We start from the raw sequence: 11,703 nt of genomic DNA, 5'->3' as shown, positions 1-11,703 counted from the left end.
TTTGAAGCGCTGGTACCACATGTAGCATCTTGACTATGTCCCGACCTATCTTGAGCAACCAGGATACTCTTTTCACGACTCCATCAACAAAAGTCTGGTTTTGCGCCAGGGTTTCAGGAGAACGGAGCCTTTATTCATATCGCGTTAAAACTTCTGTTCGTCATTTATGCATAATTTGACCACTCTGACGTTGTACGTATTGCATAACCTACAGACTTCGGTGCCACTGATGAGGCGACAATAAGATCTGTAAGACCTGTGACATTAGAGACGAGCACTTGACAAAACGTCATGCGTAAACAAAATCTATATTTGTAAAAAGCATACCGGCTTAGCGCGTAATCAGCAAACGCTGTTTTTTTTTTTAGCAGGCCACGGAGGTGCACAGCGTTTGACATTAAGCAATTACATTTATTAATCCTATATCGCCTCTTAGGACGGGTTGCCCTATCTTTCTTCTTACTTGCAGTTACAACGATGCCGGACACGGCGTCGGCAGTCCCCTTGACTGCCGATCGTATGGACACTGCTTCACTTTTTGTGGCTATGAAATTCTTGTGCCACTTTAGTCCTCTCGAAGCCGTGCATCGACTACATAGCTGTGTTTCAGATCGGCAGCTCCACCCGATGTAAAATTCGAGCACTGGCGGACTGCTTCCGTTTAACCTTCATCTCAAACTCAAGGTCAAACCTTCGAGCCAAGTCATAGCAAAACAACAGCTATATTATTCAGTATCTTATCTGCAATATAATACCAAGACAAGTATTATATCGTTGCTTATCTTATGCAGAGTTTTATTCAGGTTGATTAATTACGCATCCTAATGAATTGCACTTAATTCAAAAATTGTGAAAAAGTTGAAGTTTGCGCCTCATCAAGTCGTATCATTTGATAGTTTATGTCGATGATGAGTGCACTAGAATAATTGTAGGTCTTGATAATCGCCGTTAATAAGCCATTTTTTTTAGTGGTGGCGGTTATTTTTTAAGCGCTCTTTTCTCTGAACCCTTGTGATAGAGCGTATGGTTCTAATTGGGTCTCCCATGAAAGCCTTCCTCCGCTGGGGTTGCTTGAAACTAGGCAATGTGATGAGAATAAAACAGGTCGTCATGGCTGGCTCAGACAGCTATAACGTAGAAAGCCTTAGGTCTACCAGTCGACTTATAGCAGTGGTGTTTTTCTTTGGCTGTTCATTGTCTTAAGTATTGTAGTTTATCTTCGCAATAAACTTGTCCAGTGAACGCAAATACAAATTGTAGGAGATGATCTGATGATGGCTGAATGCATGCACGGACTATATAATATCCGGAAGCTTCGACGTACACATTTAAAGGAACATTTACGTGCCACATTAAAACTCTTCTTTCAACGTAATCATGAAAACGTGCCTAGGCATATGTAGTCGGTCGGGACGCTTCATCAAGTACTCGGTGAACGCATGCACGCGCACACACAAAAGCACACGCCAGCACGCTTACAATCTTACAGAATGTCTATTTATGTTCACAGATCCCGTGAAAGTCGTCTGTGAAGCTCTCGTTATAGCTGAGAGAGAGAGAGAACAACTTTTATTTAAAATGCCTGCAGAATCGGTTAGGCTCCCTCCACGCAGGGAGGACAAGCTTTTACCGCGACGCGGCCACTACGTCAGTCTCGTGCGTTGTGCTCCTTGAGGTCTTGTTACGTCCCTCGCTACTTCCGCGGGTTCGAGAGGGCCGCCGCCCCCTTCTTGGGGGTGCTGCCCCCCCTCTCCTCGGTTTCGCTCGGTCGCTGCCTCTCTAGAGCTGCCGAGACCTGCTGGACGGCCTTGAGTTGTGTCTCTTGATCACAGCTCCTCGTTGCAGCCTCTAGCTGCGGCGGGATCGTCGTCTTCTCGCTGGCTTCGCGCGGATTTACTCTACAGTCCCAAAGGATGTGAGCCGCGGTGGCTCTCTCCTTCGCGCATAGTCTACACATGTCGCTCGCGTGCACACTCGGACACATGTGCTTAGCTAGCACCGGGGTAAGCAGGGACCCTGTCTGTAACTGTCTGTATAACACTGCCTCCTTCCGGGTAAGCCCCGGGTGAGGTGGCGGCATAGTCTGTCTGTTCAGTCTGTACCATTTCACTATTTCGTTGAAGGTGGTCATCTTGTCCTTGGCACTGCGCCGCGACCAAGACTCCGAGTCGGCCGTGCTTGCAGCCGCGCGGTTGGTTAGTCCTCGCGCGGCCGAGTTGGCCGTCTCGTTGTGGTTCACGTTTCCGCGTTCCGACACGTCACTGCCCATGTGGGCCGGAAACCACTTGATCACCACAGGACTTTTGCGTTCGATGTCTTCGGCCTTGCGCAGTATGCGCGCGGCCTCACTACATACCCTACCCTTGGCGTAGTTCTTCACTGCCGTTCTAGAGTCACACAACACTGTAGTGCATCCGGGGTCGGAAACGGCCAAGGCGATGGCCACCTCCTCCGCCCGGTGCGCTTCTCGAGTCCGGACGCTCACCGCGGTCTTCGTTGCACCCGTCGATGCCCCGACAACCACCGCCGCGTATGCGTCGGTGTTCCCTCGATACTCCGCCGCGTCCACGTAGGCGGCGCCTTCTTCTCTGGCGTGGAGGTCTACGAGAGCCCTGGCCCTCGCCAACCTCCGCTCCCTGTTGTGCTCGGGGTTCACGTTCTTCGGGATCGGGAAGACCCTGAGCTTTCTGTTGATGCTATCTGGTATAGGTGCGTCTTTCTGCTGCTTGCCTTCCCTCGGTTCGAGGCCAAGGTCCCGCAGTATCTGTCTTCCGGTTCTCGTTTCAGAGAGACGCTCGAGTTGCGCCGTTCTCTGTGCTTCGGCTATTTCGTCCAGCGTGTTGTGGACTCCCAGCGCCATGAATTTTTCGGTGCTCGTGCTCCCGAGGAGACCGAGTGCCGCCTTATATGCCTTGCGTATGGTGGCGTCTATCTTGTTACGTTCACTCGGCCTCCAGTTGTGGAAGGCGGCCACGTACGTTATGTGGCTAACTGCGAAGGATTGAACGAGCCTAGTCAGGCTCTCCTCCTTCATCCCCGCTTTTCTGTTGGACACCCTCTTGATGAGTCTCATTGCCGCAGCCGCTTTGCCCGCGAGCTTGTTGACCGTTTCACCGTTGGCTCGGTTTCGCTGGATGAGCAGCCCGAGTACTCGAATCTTCTCGACCTCCGGTATTACTTGTCCTCCTGCCGTCTTGACCGTGATCTTGGGACGCTCGTACTTGACTTCCATATTTTTTCTTTTCCTGCCCGATCCTTTCGGGGGAATCACCAGCAGTTCTGACTTGGCCGGAGAGCAAACGAGTCCAGACCCGTCCAGCTGCTCCTCGATGGCGTTGACCGCTTCTTGCAGCGTTGTCTCGATGTGTCCGTCGCTTCCTCCCGGTACCCATAGCGTAACGTCGTCGGCGTAGATGGTGTGCCGGACTCCCGCTACTCTTTCTAGCCGGGTGGCCACCCCGATCATCACGAGGTTGAAGAGTAGCGGGGAGATTACCGACCCCTGCGGAGTTCCGACGCTGCCCAGCTTCTTCTCTTCGAGCTGCAGGTCTCCCGCACAGATTTCGGTGGTCCGTTCCGTCAGGAAGTCTTTTATGTACTGGTATGTCCTCCTGCCCATGTTTAGCCTGGATACTTGGGCCAGGATAGCCGAGTGCCTCACTTTATCAAAGGCGCTCTGCAAGTCCAGCCCGAGTACGGCTCTGTTGTCCTTGGTGCCCGTCGTATCGTCGATGATCTCGTTCTTCAGTAAGATCATGGCGTCTTGCGTCCCGAGTTTGTTCCGAAACCCGATGATGGAATTTGGGTAAAACTCCGATTCTTCCAGGTAACGCTGCCACCTGTTCATGAGAACGTGCTCGAGGACCTTTCCCACGCACTTCGGCATTTTTACGGGCTTTTCATGGAAGCAAGAAAGACGCTGTTCTGTATTTTGCCGTGCTCATGGCATTTGTGAGTAAAGTCATTTATATTCGGCCGAAGTTGTTACGTTGCGTTTTAAGGGTATTACTAATACCAACATGATGATGATGACGATGACAATAATAATAATAATAATAATAATAATAATAATAATAATAATAATAATAATAATAATAATAATAATAATAATAATAATAATAATAATAATAATAATAATAATAATAATAATTATTATTATTATTATTATTATTATTATTATTATTATTATTATTATAATAGCGCGGTAAACATTATTCTAGCCGACGTTCGTCGAGCGTGTCCATAATTTTTCTTATTTGGCGTAGGGGTGCCAGTGACATGAGGGGAATAATCAAATAAAACAATTAAAAACGCAAAATTATAAAAGAAAATGAAATGAAGATGTTTGCAAAAAGTTTTATTAGACATTATACATTAACATGCGTGATGACAAATGACCAAAACGGAAAACGTGCATGGTTAAGAACAGGCAACACTGCATATAACATACCTCTTGTCGAGGAAATACATCAAAGTTCAATATTTACACTAAAAAAAAAAAAATTGGCTACTAGTCATGATGACATATCCAATTTTGAATGAACTAAAACATGACCACGCGTCAAGTGTGGCAATAACAGCAGCAACAACGCTCATGCTTTCCCATGTATCCGGTGTAGGTTCTGCAGTTAAATCGAGTTTTGTTTTACTTTTCCATGCGACAGCGTCTTCGTAGCGGACCCATATTCCGGAAAGTCCGTCTCCCAATTGCGGCTGAACTGAAGTTATTTTGCATGCAAGACAAAGAACATGCGCACGAATATCTTCGGTTGTGGAATGCAGCTGTTTCATCCGTCGTTTATTCAATTTACCCATCCAAAGGTTAGAGGGAAAGTTCAGCCTCGTGTCGCATCTCCTTCCTCTGCGCTGTTTCTCATTCGACTGCTGCCTTGTTGTAAACGTTGTCAGCTCCATATTTAGCTCTACGCCAACGTCAGACAGAAAGCTTTCTGCAGATGATGCGTCACTGGAGTGAGAAATTTTGCAGCGATGGTTGCGCTAGCGCGTATATAATTCCGCAGATCAGTTTTGAATTAGAAGACAAATGATCTGAGTTCCTGCTTGTTTCAAAAACTTGTCAAATAAAATGCGACTGCCTGTATATGTTACTGAAGAGCATCCATACAAAAAATGGCGGCCGTAAGAAGTCTTATCACAAATGCTATGCTACCCGCTGCCTGCGCAGTAACGTACCAAAGTGCATATTTAATTTATGTTCATCATTTGCTCAAAACGTCGCCATTGTTGAAACAATGGTATTCAGAATGGTATTCAGAAAAGCTATTAATTATCCGATGTGTACACAACTTTGTTCAGCCATGTTTCTCACGTTCAGAATCGCAAGCTACTGGGCCAAATAAGCACAGACCCTCCTCGTGCTTTGGGTAACAAGGCAGAATATTTAAAAGCACAATCTAATAAAAATCTGCTTGTTTTGTTCCACCTTAAGAATTCCGGCGTTATAGACCCTTTACAGCACGAGCGCATAGGCGCTGCCATAGTTGATCATGTGACCCCTCCGCCATCGCCGGCCTTCGGGCCTTCTCGTGTGACGGCTTTCGGCGCGCTGGTACTCGGCTGCACTGTGTGGCGTACCCGCTATCGCTGGGAGCACAGCAGCAGTCCGCACTGCGCTCCGATGCGTTCCGAAGGCCAGCAATGACGGCCGTCCTAGTGGCGCCACCTGTTAGGGATAGCGAAACTACTCTCTTAAACGGTCTATAGACGTAACAGTTATTGAACGCAGGCAAGGTGATGAGACGCGGGGCGGTATGAGCTGTGCGAAAAGTTGTGTGTCTCTAAGCCCTTCCCGGAACAAACAAATAAGGATGTCGTATTATGCATAGTTCGCGTCGGCACTCTCACTCGCTGTCAAACCTTCATGTACATTTCCATTCAAAATTGTATATATCATCAGCATGGATAGCCAAATTTTATTCTCTTTGTAAATACTGATTTGTGATGTATTTGTTATTTAGGATGTATGTTATGTTCACTTTCCGTTGTCCTTATTCATGTATAATATTCTGTTTCGGTCATTTGTCGCCGCTGATGTGAATCTCTAATGTCTAATAAATCTTTTCCTAACACTCGAATGTGTTGTGATGCCTCGGTGTTTTGACTCGAGCAAGCGGATTATTGGAGCAACCACATCTTCCGATAATCGGACTGAAAAATCGTGCCGATTACCACAGCAAAATAATATAAAATTAAAGTTTGTCTTTCCGGTTTCACTTGTACATATACCCTGCGCCGGCATAGGCATCCAGTGAGCCACGGTACTCCGAAGACACACGAGTCATTGTACACCACACATGCAGATATACATACGATATACGATTAGGACATGCATACGTGGTCCCAACCTTATTACTAAAAATGAACCGGCAGTTCTACACAGTGGGCTAGAAGAATAGATAAAAACTTTGAAATAGAGAATAACAAAAACGGCAAATGTGTTTTATTGGACATAGCAAATTTCAAGCGTTACAATGTTATAAGCGTTCACTTTTATTTATTCTTTAACAATTTTAGGGAGCTAAATTTAAGCGTATCGTGGCTTATTTATTGAGAAGTGAAGGGACATAATACTGGCGATATTTCTGTTCATTGTTGTTGTAAATACGTGGTACGGCTATATGTTAAATATTTGCTTAAGTCCATGCAATTGAGTCTTCAGCTTGAATTATCTTCTGAATCGAGGTTCATAACAATGTTAACATGAACATTGCATAATATCGTATGTGTTCACACTCATACTATCTACATTCCTTTAAAATAGCACTCCTCGTAGTGTAAGGTTGCAACACACACTGTGGCCAATACATTGTGCGCATTTCATTACTGACTTGCTAATTTATTTCCGTAGCGTTCTCCGTATCTTCTCGGATCTTAATGTCAGTTCGCCTACTGCTTCATAAGCTATTTTCCTCAGTTTAAGAGTCGTACACAACCTAATGTGATGCAGCTGTGCAGTCAAGTGCCTTTCGTTTTTACATTCTATTTCTAAACTTGTTGCATGCTATAGAATTCAGATTAGTTCCGAAATTTTTTACAGAGGAGCTTTATGGAAGTGGAATACCTGAGCAGCTTGTGCAGCTCTCTTTGTGCAGGAGTATTTCTGGTCTTGACAAATCAAAATTTTGTGACAACAGTGTAAGGATATCTGTTTGTTTATTCCTTAAATACTATAAATGTATCTTGTAATTATTGCATAAGAGCATAAATATCTCTTATCATCGTGTTAGATGTTACTTTTCAGTCGAGGATGTGTCAAGACGAGAACGATTTCGTTTCCAAACTGAAATATTTTTTAAAATTCACTCACCATTACTTATGAAATAACAATTATATTAAAGGATAATAACGACCAAGGTTATCCGTGCAGAATTGTGTACCTGGTTGTATTTAATTCGCTGTATAAGAAACGGAAAAGAAGAAACAAGGTATAAGGTTTTATTATTTATTTACAGGCGAACCTCAAGTTTGCAACATTTGCAAGCAATATAGTGAAGGTTGAGGTTTTAGTCAAGCATCTCACTTTTTATTCCGTAAGTCCCTTTGAATAATTATGTTAATTGCATTCATTGAGGTATATTTGTATATTTCTTTTGAATACAGGGCAGCAGTTGCAGTAACACAAAATGTGTCCTGGCACTTTGCTACATAACTTATGTTTCATGTAAGAGTCACTGTATTTAAATAAAGTAACAGCAGATTTTTTTACTTGAAACGCGAACTTTTGCAGGGCGAAGTAATTATAAGCCTCGTCCACACGGAAAGTACTATCTGCTTCATTAATTTTGTTCTGCACCGTATTGTATAAGATTCCAACAATGATGGCTTTCATAGGTAGAGAATGACATTTATGTACAACGGACAGGATACCAATAGGAATCCCAACCTGGGCTATGTGGCGCTCCAAGAGCAAGCGATAATCACCCTTTTCGGCGGGAATTTCATAACACGTGAGGCGGACGGTTGAGGCACTTCATTTCGCAATGTGCCACCTAAAGGGCGTTTTTTCTATAAAAATATGCAAAATTGAAGGATATTTTCGATATGGAAACCTTAGGAAAGGAGAAAGACTGCTTTCTAACGTGTAGGCCTATACAGTGCAGAACAAGTCATACAAGAAAACAGTGTTTCTGAGCAAGGGAAGTGTTTGTCGCAGGTGAGCGACAGCGTCACCTACAATATACTCTTCCAGGTCAGTATACAATTTCTCAGCTTTTCTGACGTTTAAACAGATACGCACTGCGAATGGGGAAACTGTTCGGGTTTCTCCGCACGATGCTGCCTCATGTTTTGCATGCTTGGCATGGGTATTATTCGCCAACTCCCTGTTTCTCGCCACGTGGTTAAAGAATTATCACATGCGTTTACATTTGTCCATTGAGCATATAAGCGCGGTTCAGCTCATTGCGGTATTGTAGCTCACGCGTTCATGTGTGCACGCGTTGTAACATCAAAGATATCATCCCTCAGAGCGAATACGCATGAACATACCACCTAGGTATGAAGACTCTGTTCTGTTTTTGCTTGCGCGAGTACACTTGCGAGCTTCTATAAACGCCCGTCAAGTGAAATTTATTTTTCAAATGTGAAATATAGATTAAATGCACTAAATGGTAAATTGTAAATTTCTGAATCTTCGCAGGTGCAAACGTTGCAATAGTTTGCGTAAGAATTATGTTTCGTCTGTGAAATTCTCAGGCAAAGCCAGCAATCCAGTAATATTACGATCTTTAATTAGAGCCGAAAACTGTCGCCAAATGCCTTAGTGAGTTGGAAAACACAGGGAAAAGCACGAGAAACAATTCACACAAGTGCCGGAAGCGTGCAGCTTGTAAGCCTATATTTTGCGTTCTTCTACTTCGGAATAGGTCAAAACAAATTAGCTAAAATCGTATCCTGCTAATTACATGCGGTATCATCAAATTAATTTACCATTGCTGGGAAAGCACGCAGTCTTCTAACGCGTGGAAAGTAGCGAGCGAGTCCGTTTTGGGTAGGGAAGGCTGTTCAAGCCAAACGCATGCTTTGGTCGCCAGTGGTTTGTCCTCGGCGCTCATGTAGTGAGCTTCATACCGCTATTATTTACCACATTTGGTGTTCGGGAATGTAGGCACGATTGTTTACAATTAATCGGAACTAGGTATTTTCATATGCGAGAGGGAAGACGGCGAGGAAAATGGCTGGAGGTAATACTTTGCTGCTCATGGTATCTGAGTCGCAGCAAATACACACGGTTTCGCTAGATTCTATTGCACTGGCCGAAAGAGCGAAGTGATGCTCTCACTCACGGCAGTAGCTTCCATATAAAATATACTTCCTCCGTTTAATTGCTGCAGAAGTCACAAGAAAGTAATGATGTCATGATAATACATTCTTCAAATATAGTACAGTAAATGAAAATATCTTGTGCATAGTCATGGTGGCTCAATGGTAAGGACGCTCGACTGCTGAGCCTGTGCACACGGATCTGGGTCTAGCTGGATATCGAAGTGGCATCTACGCCAGTTCCTGTCCACAATGCCTTTGTGCCCTGAGGGTACTTAAATATAAATAAAAATTAGCTGTCTAATCCATGCTCAGGCAAGATTATTCCACTGCAGGAATGCATGCATGCTGGCCAGTGTTTTGTTGATATAAACAAGGTACAAATTGGGAGGAAACTTAGTTTTATTTACATATGGGCTGCTGTGCTATCGCGCAGGATGGCGAGTAGCGGCATGTGATAACTGAGGAAACACACATAGTTCGTGCTGGTTGCATCGACTTGTCATGGAAAGATATAATCAATACAAGATACACTTCTGGTAATTGCTTCAACTGGGTTATTAACGGTTGTGACACAAAGTAGTTCGCGCAGGAAGACTAGCAACCACCGTGATTTCTTAGCGCCGACATTAAAGTCGCCGCAGATGATGAAGCTGCGTCCGGCCTTCTTCCGCGGTTACCGTCCTGGCCTGCCGCTACCGAAGGGCGTCGAGTTCTCGTCGAAAACTTTCTCGGCGGTCGACAGCTTGCCCTCGTGGAAGGTTCCGCCGATTACAACTCGATAATGTGAGCTCTTAGCATGTTAACAAATTAGGTGGAATTCGTAACATTCAAAATGACAGTTTATACACGAGTAAACGGCTCCTTTCTGGACAAGTGACACAATCTGGCATCATTACCGCGATTAAAAACAAAAAAAAAACAACAAAAAACAACGGTGCTCAATAACTGCGACAGGTGCGCCAATAGCCCATCCTTGGCACAGGGCCAGAATTTTTCCCAGACTAATAATATTTTACCTTATTATTAGAGTTAGTAAATTGAAAAGACTACTCACAGTTATTACTTATTCACGCACAGTGTTCTGAAATATCACTTGCTATAACTACGCACAAGGGTTTCTGGGAATTCTTTGATAGCAACAGGTCGACATGGCGAGGTCGATGTGCCTTGATGGACGGAACTAATGACGGATAATGAGAGCTGAAAATGTAGCTGTTAAATGCATTTCTACATTAATAAATATGAAAAAGGTGACGTAGTAACAGGACCTCACAGGTTCTTACATGGGACGGAAAACGAGGGCACGTTAGGTGGCGCGAAGTAGACTATGATCACGCTTTCCTGCGAGCATCGTTTTGATGTCACATCAAAAAAGGAAATAAAACATCTACACTGTAAAACGGAAAGTTGAAACTTCAAGGTTTCATATTTTGTTTTACAGGCAGCTCAAGAAACATTTATCGAAAAATGGCAGCAGAGTGATTTAGTCATGGTTGAGAAAACAATGTACAACCTAAATTTGCTGGCTAGAGGCAACGAAAAGTTTGTCCCGTACGACATTATTTTGCTGATCACTGGGTAAGTTAGCCACGATTTCCCTCGTCACCACATGTTATAAGGAAATGCCACTGTTGGGAACGGCATCTGCGTAGAATGCAAAGCAGGCTGCTCTGGACAGAAAACGTTGACACAGAAATAAGAAAGGCGCACACCATCTGCGAGTGGCATTATTTCAGGTGCCAGTGAAGTATGGTGTGTAGCCTATTCAGGAAGCAGATTGTTAATGCTTTGCACAAATTCTTTTATAAGATTTATTTGTTTCCTACTTTTATTATTTTAGAAGTGTGCAAAAATTATACATGAAGTTCTTTTCTTCCATTGTGAGTCAACGCTTTTTAAGTATAGGTATTTAAGTACTTTCGCTGCACACCAGTTACTGTCCAATTTCCTCAGGCGTTCCTCATATAATATATTACTCTGAGCTTCCCGTACTTCGAAAAATGTCCAGCCCATATCTCCCTGTACCGCCTCGTTTGTGATTTTGCCGTGGGCACCCAGTGCAAATCGTCCGACGGCTCTCTGTTTTATGTCTAATGTCGACTGTACCTCTGCTTTTAGGCAGAAAATCGCATTTCCGAAAGTAAGCCCAGACACCATAATTCCTTTCCAAATACCCCTCAGCACCTAGTACCTGTTGTGTCATCACAAATTTCTATGCTTCATTATCCCGGCATTTTTTCGCCCTTTTGCCCTAAGTGATTGCTGACGCTTTTAAATGTGTTCCAATTCTGAACAAAGACTGAAACGCCCTCTAGCGGTCGTGATGACGCATACCAAAAAAAGAGGAAATATTCTTCAACTGTTGGCCATACATGCCCCCCGTGTGCCTCCGGCCCAATGAGCATCGCTTGAAATAGC

At 44.2% G+C, this 11,703-nt stretch overlaps 1 protein-coding gene across 1 annotated transcript in view; it reads left to right on the top strand.

Moving 5' to 3' along the window:
- Positions 1–1,377: 1,377 nt before the first annotated feature.
- LOC146185318 (A disintegrin and metalloproteinase with thrombospondin motifs like) overlaps positions 1,378–11,703 on the top strand; it is a 33,686-nt gene continuing 23,360 nt past the window's right edge. The window contains exons 1-4 of the mRNA XM_084607800.1: positions 1,378–1,424; positions 3,909–3,951; positions 7,473–7,550; positions 10,727–10,863. Coding sequence (XP_084463926.1) covers positions 1,378–1,424; positions 3,909–3,951; positions 7,473–7,550; positions 10,727–10,863 — 305 coding nt within the window. The remainder of the gene's footprint in view (positions 1,425–3,908; positions 3,952–7,472; positions 7,551–10,726; positions 10,864–11,703) is intronic.

This window comes from Amblyomma maculatum, chromosome 6, assembly GCF_055883805.1.
Source record: "Amblyomma maculatum isolate TAMU_Amacu chromosome 6, ASM5588380v1, whole genome shotgun sequence".
Lineage (NCBI taxonomy): Eukaryota > Metazoa > Arthropoda > Arachnida > Ixodida > Ixodidae > Amblyomma > Amblyomma maculatum.
The sequence above is the reverse complement of the archived record's forward strand: the minus strand, read 5'-3'. Positions and strand labels throughout refer to the sequence as shown.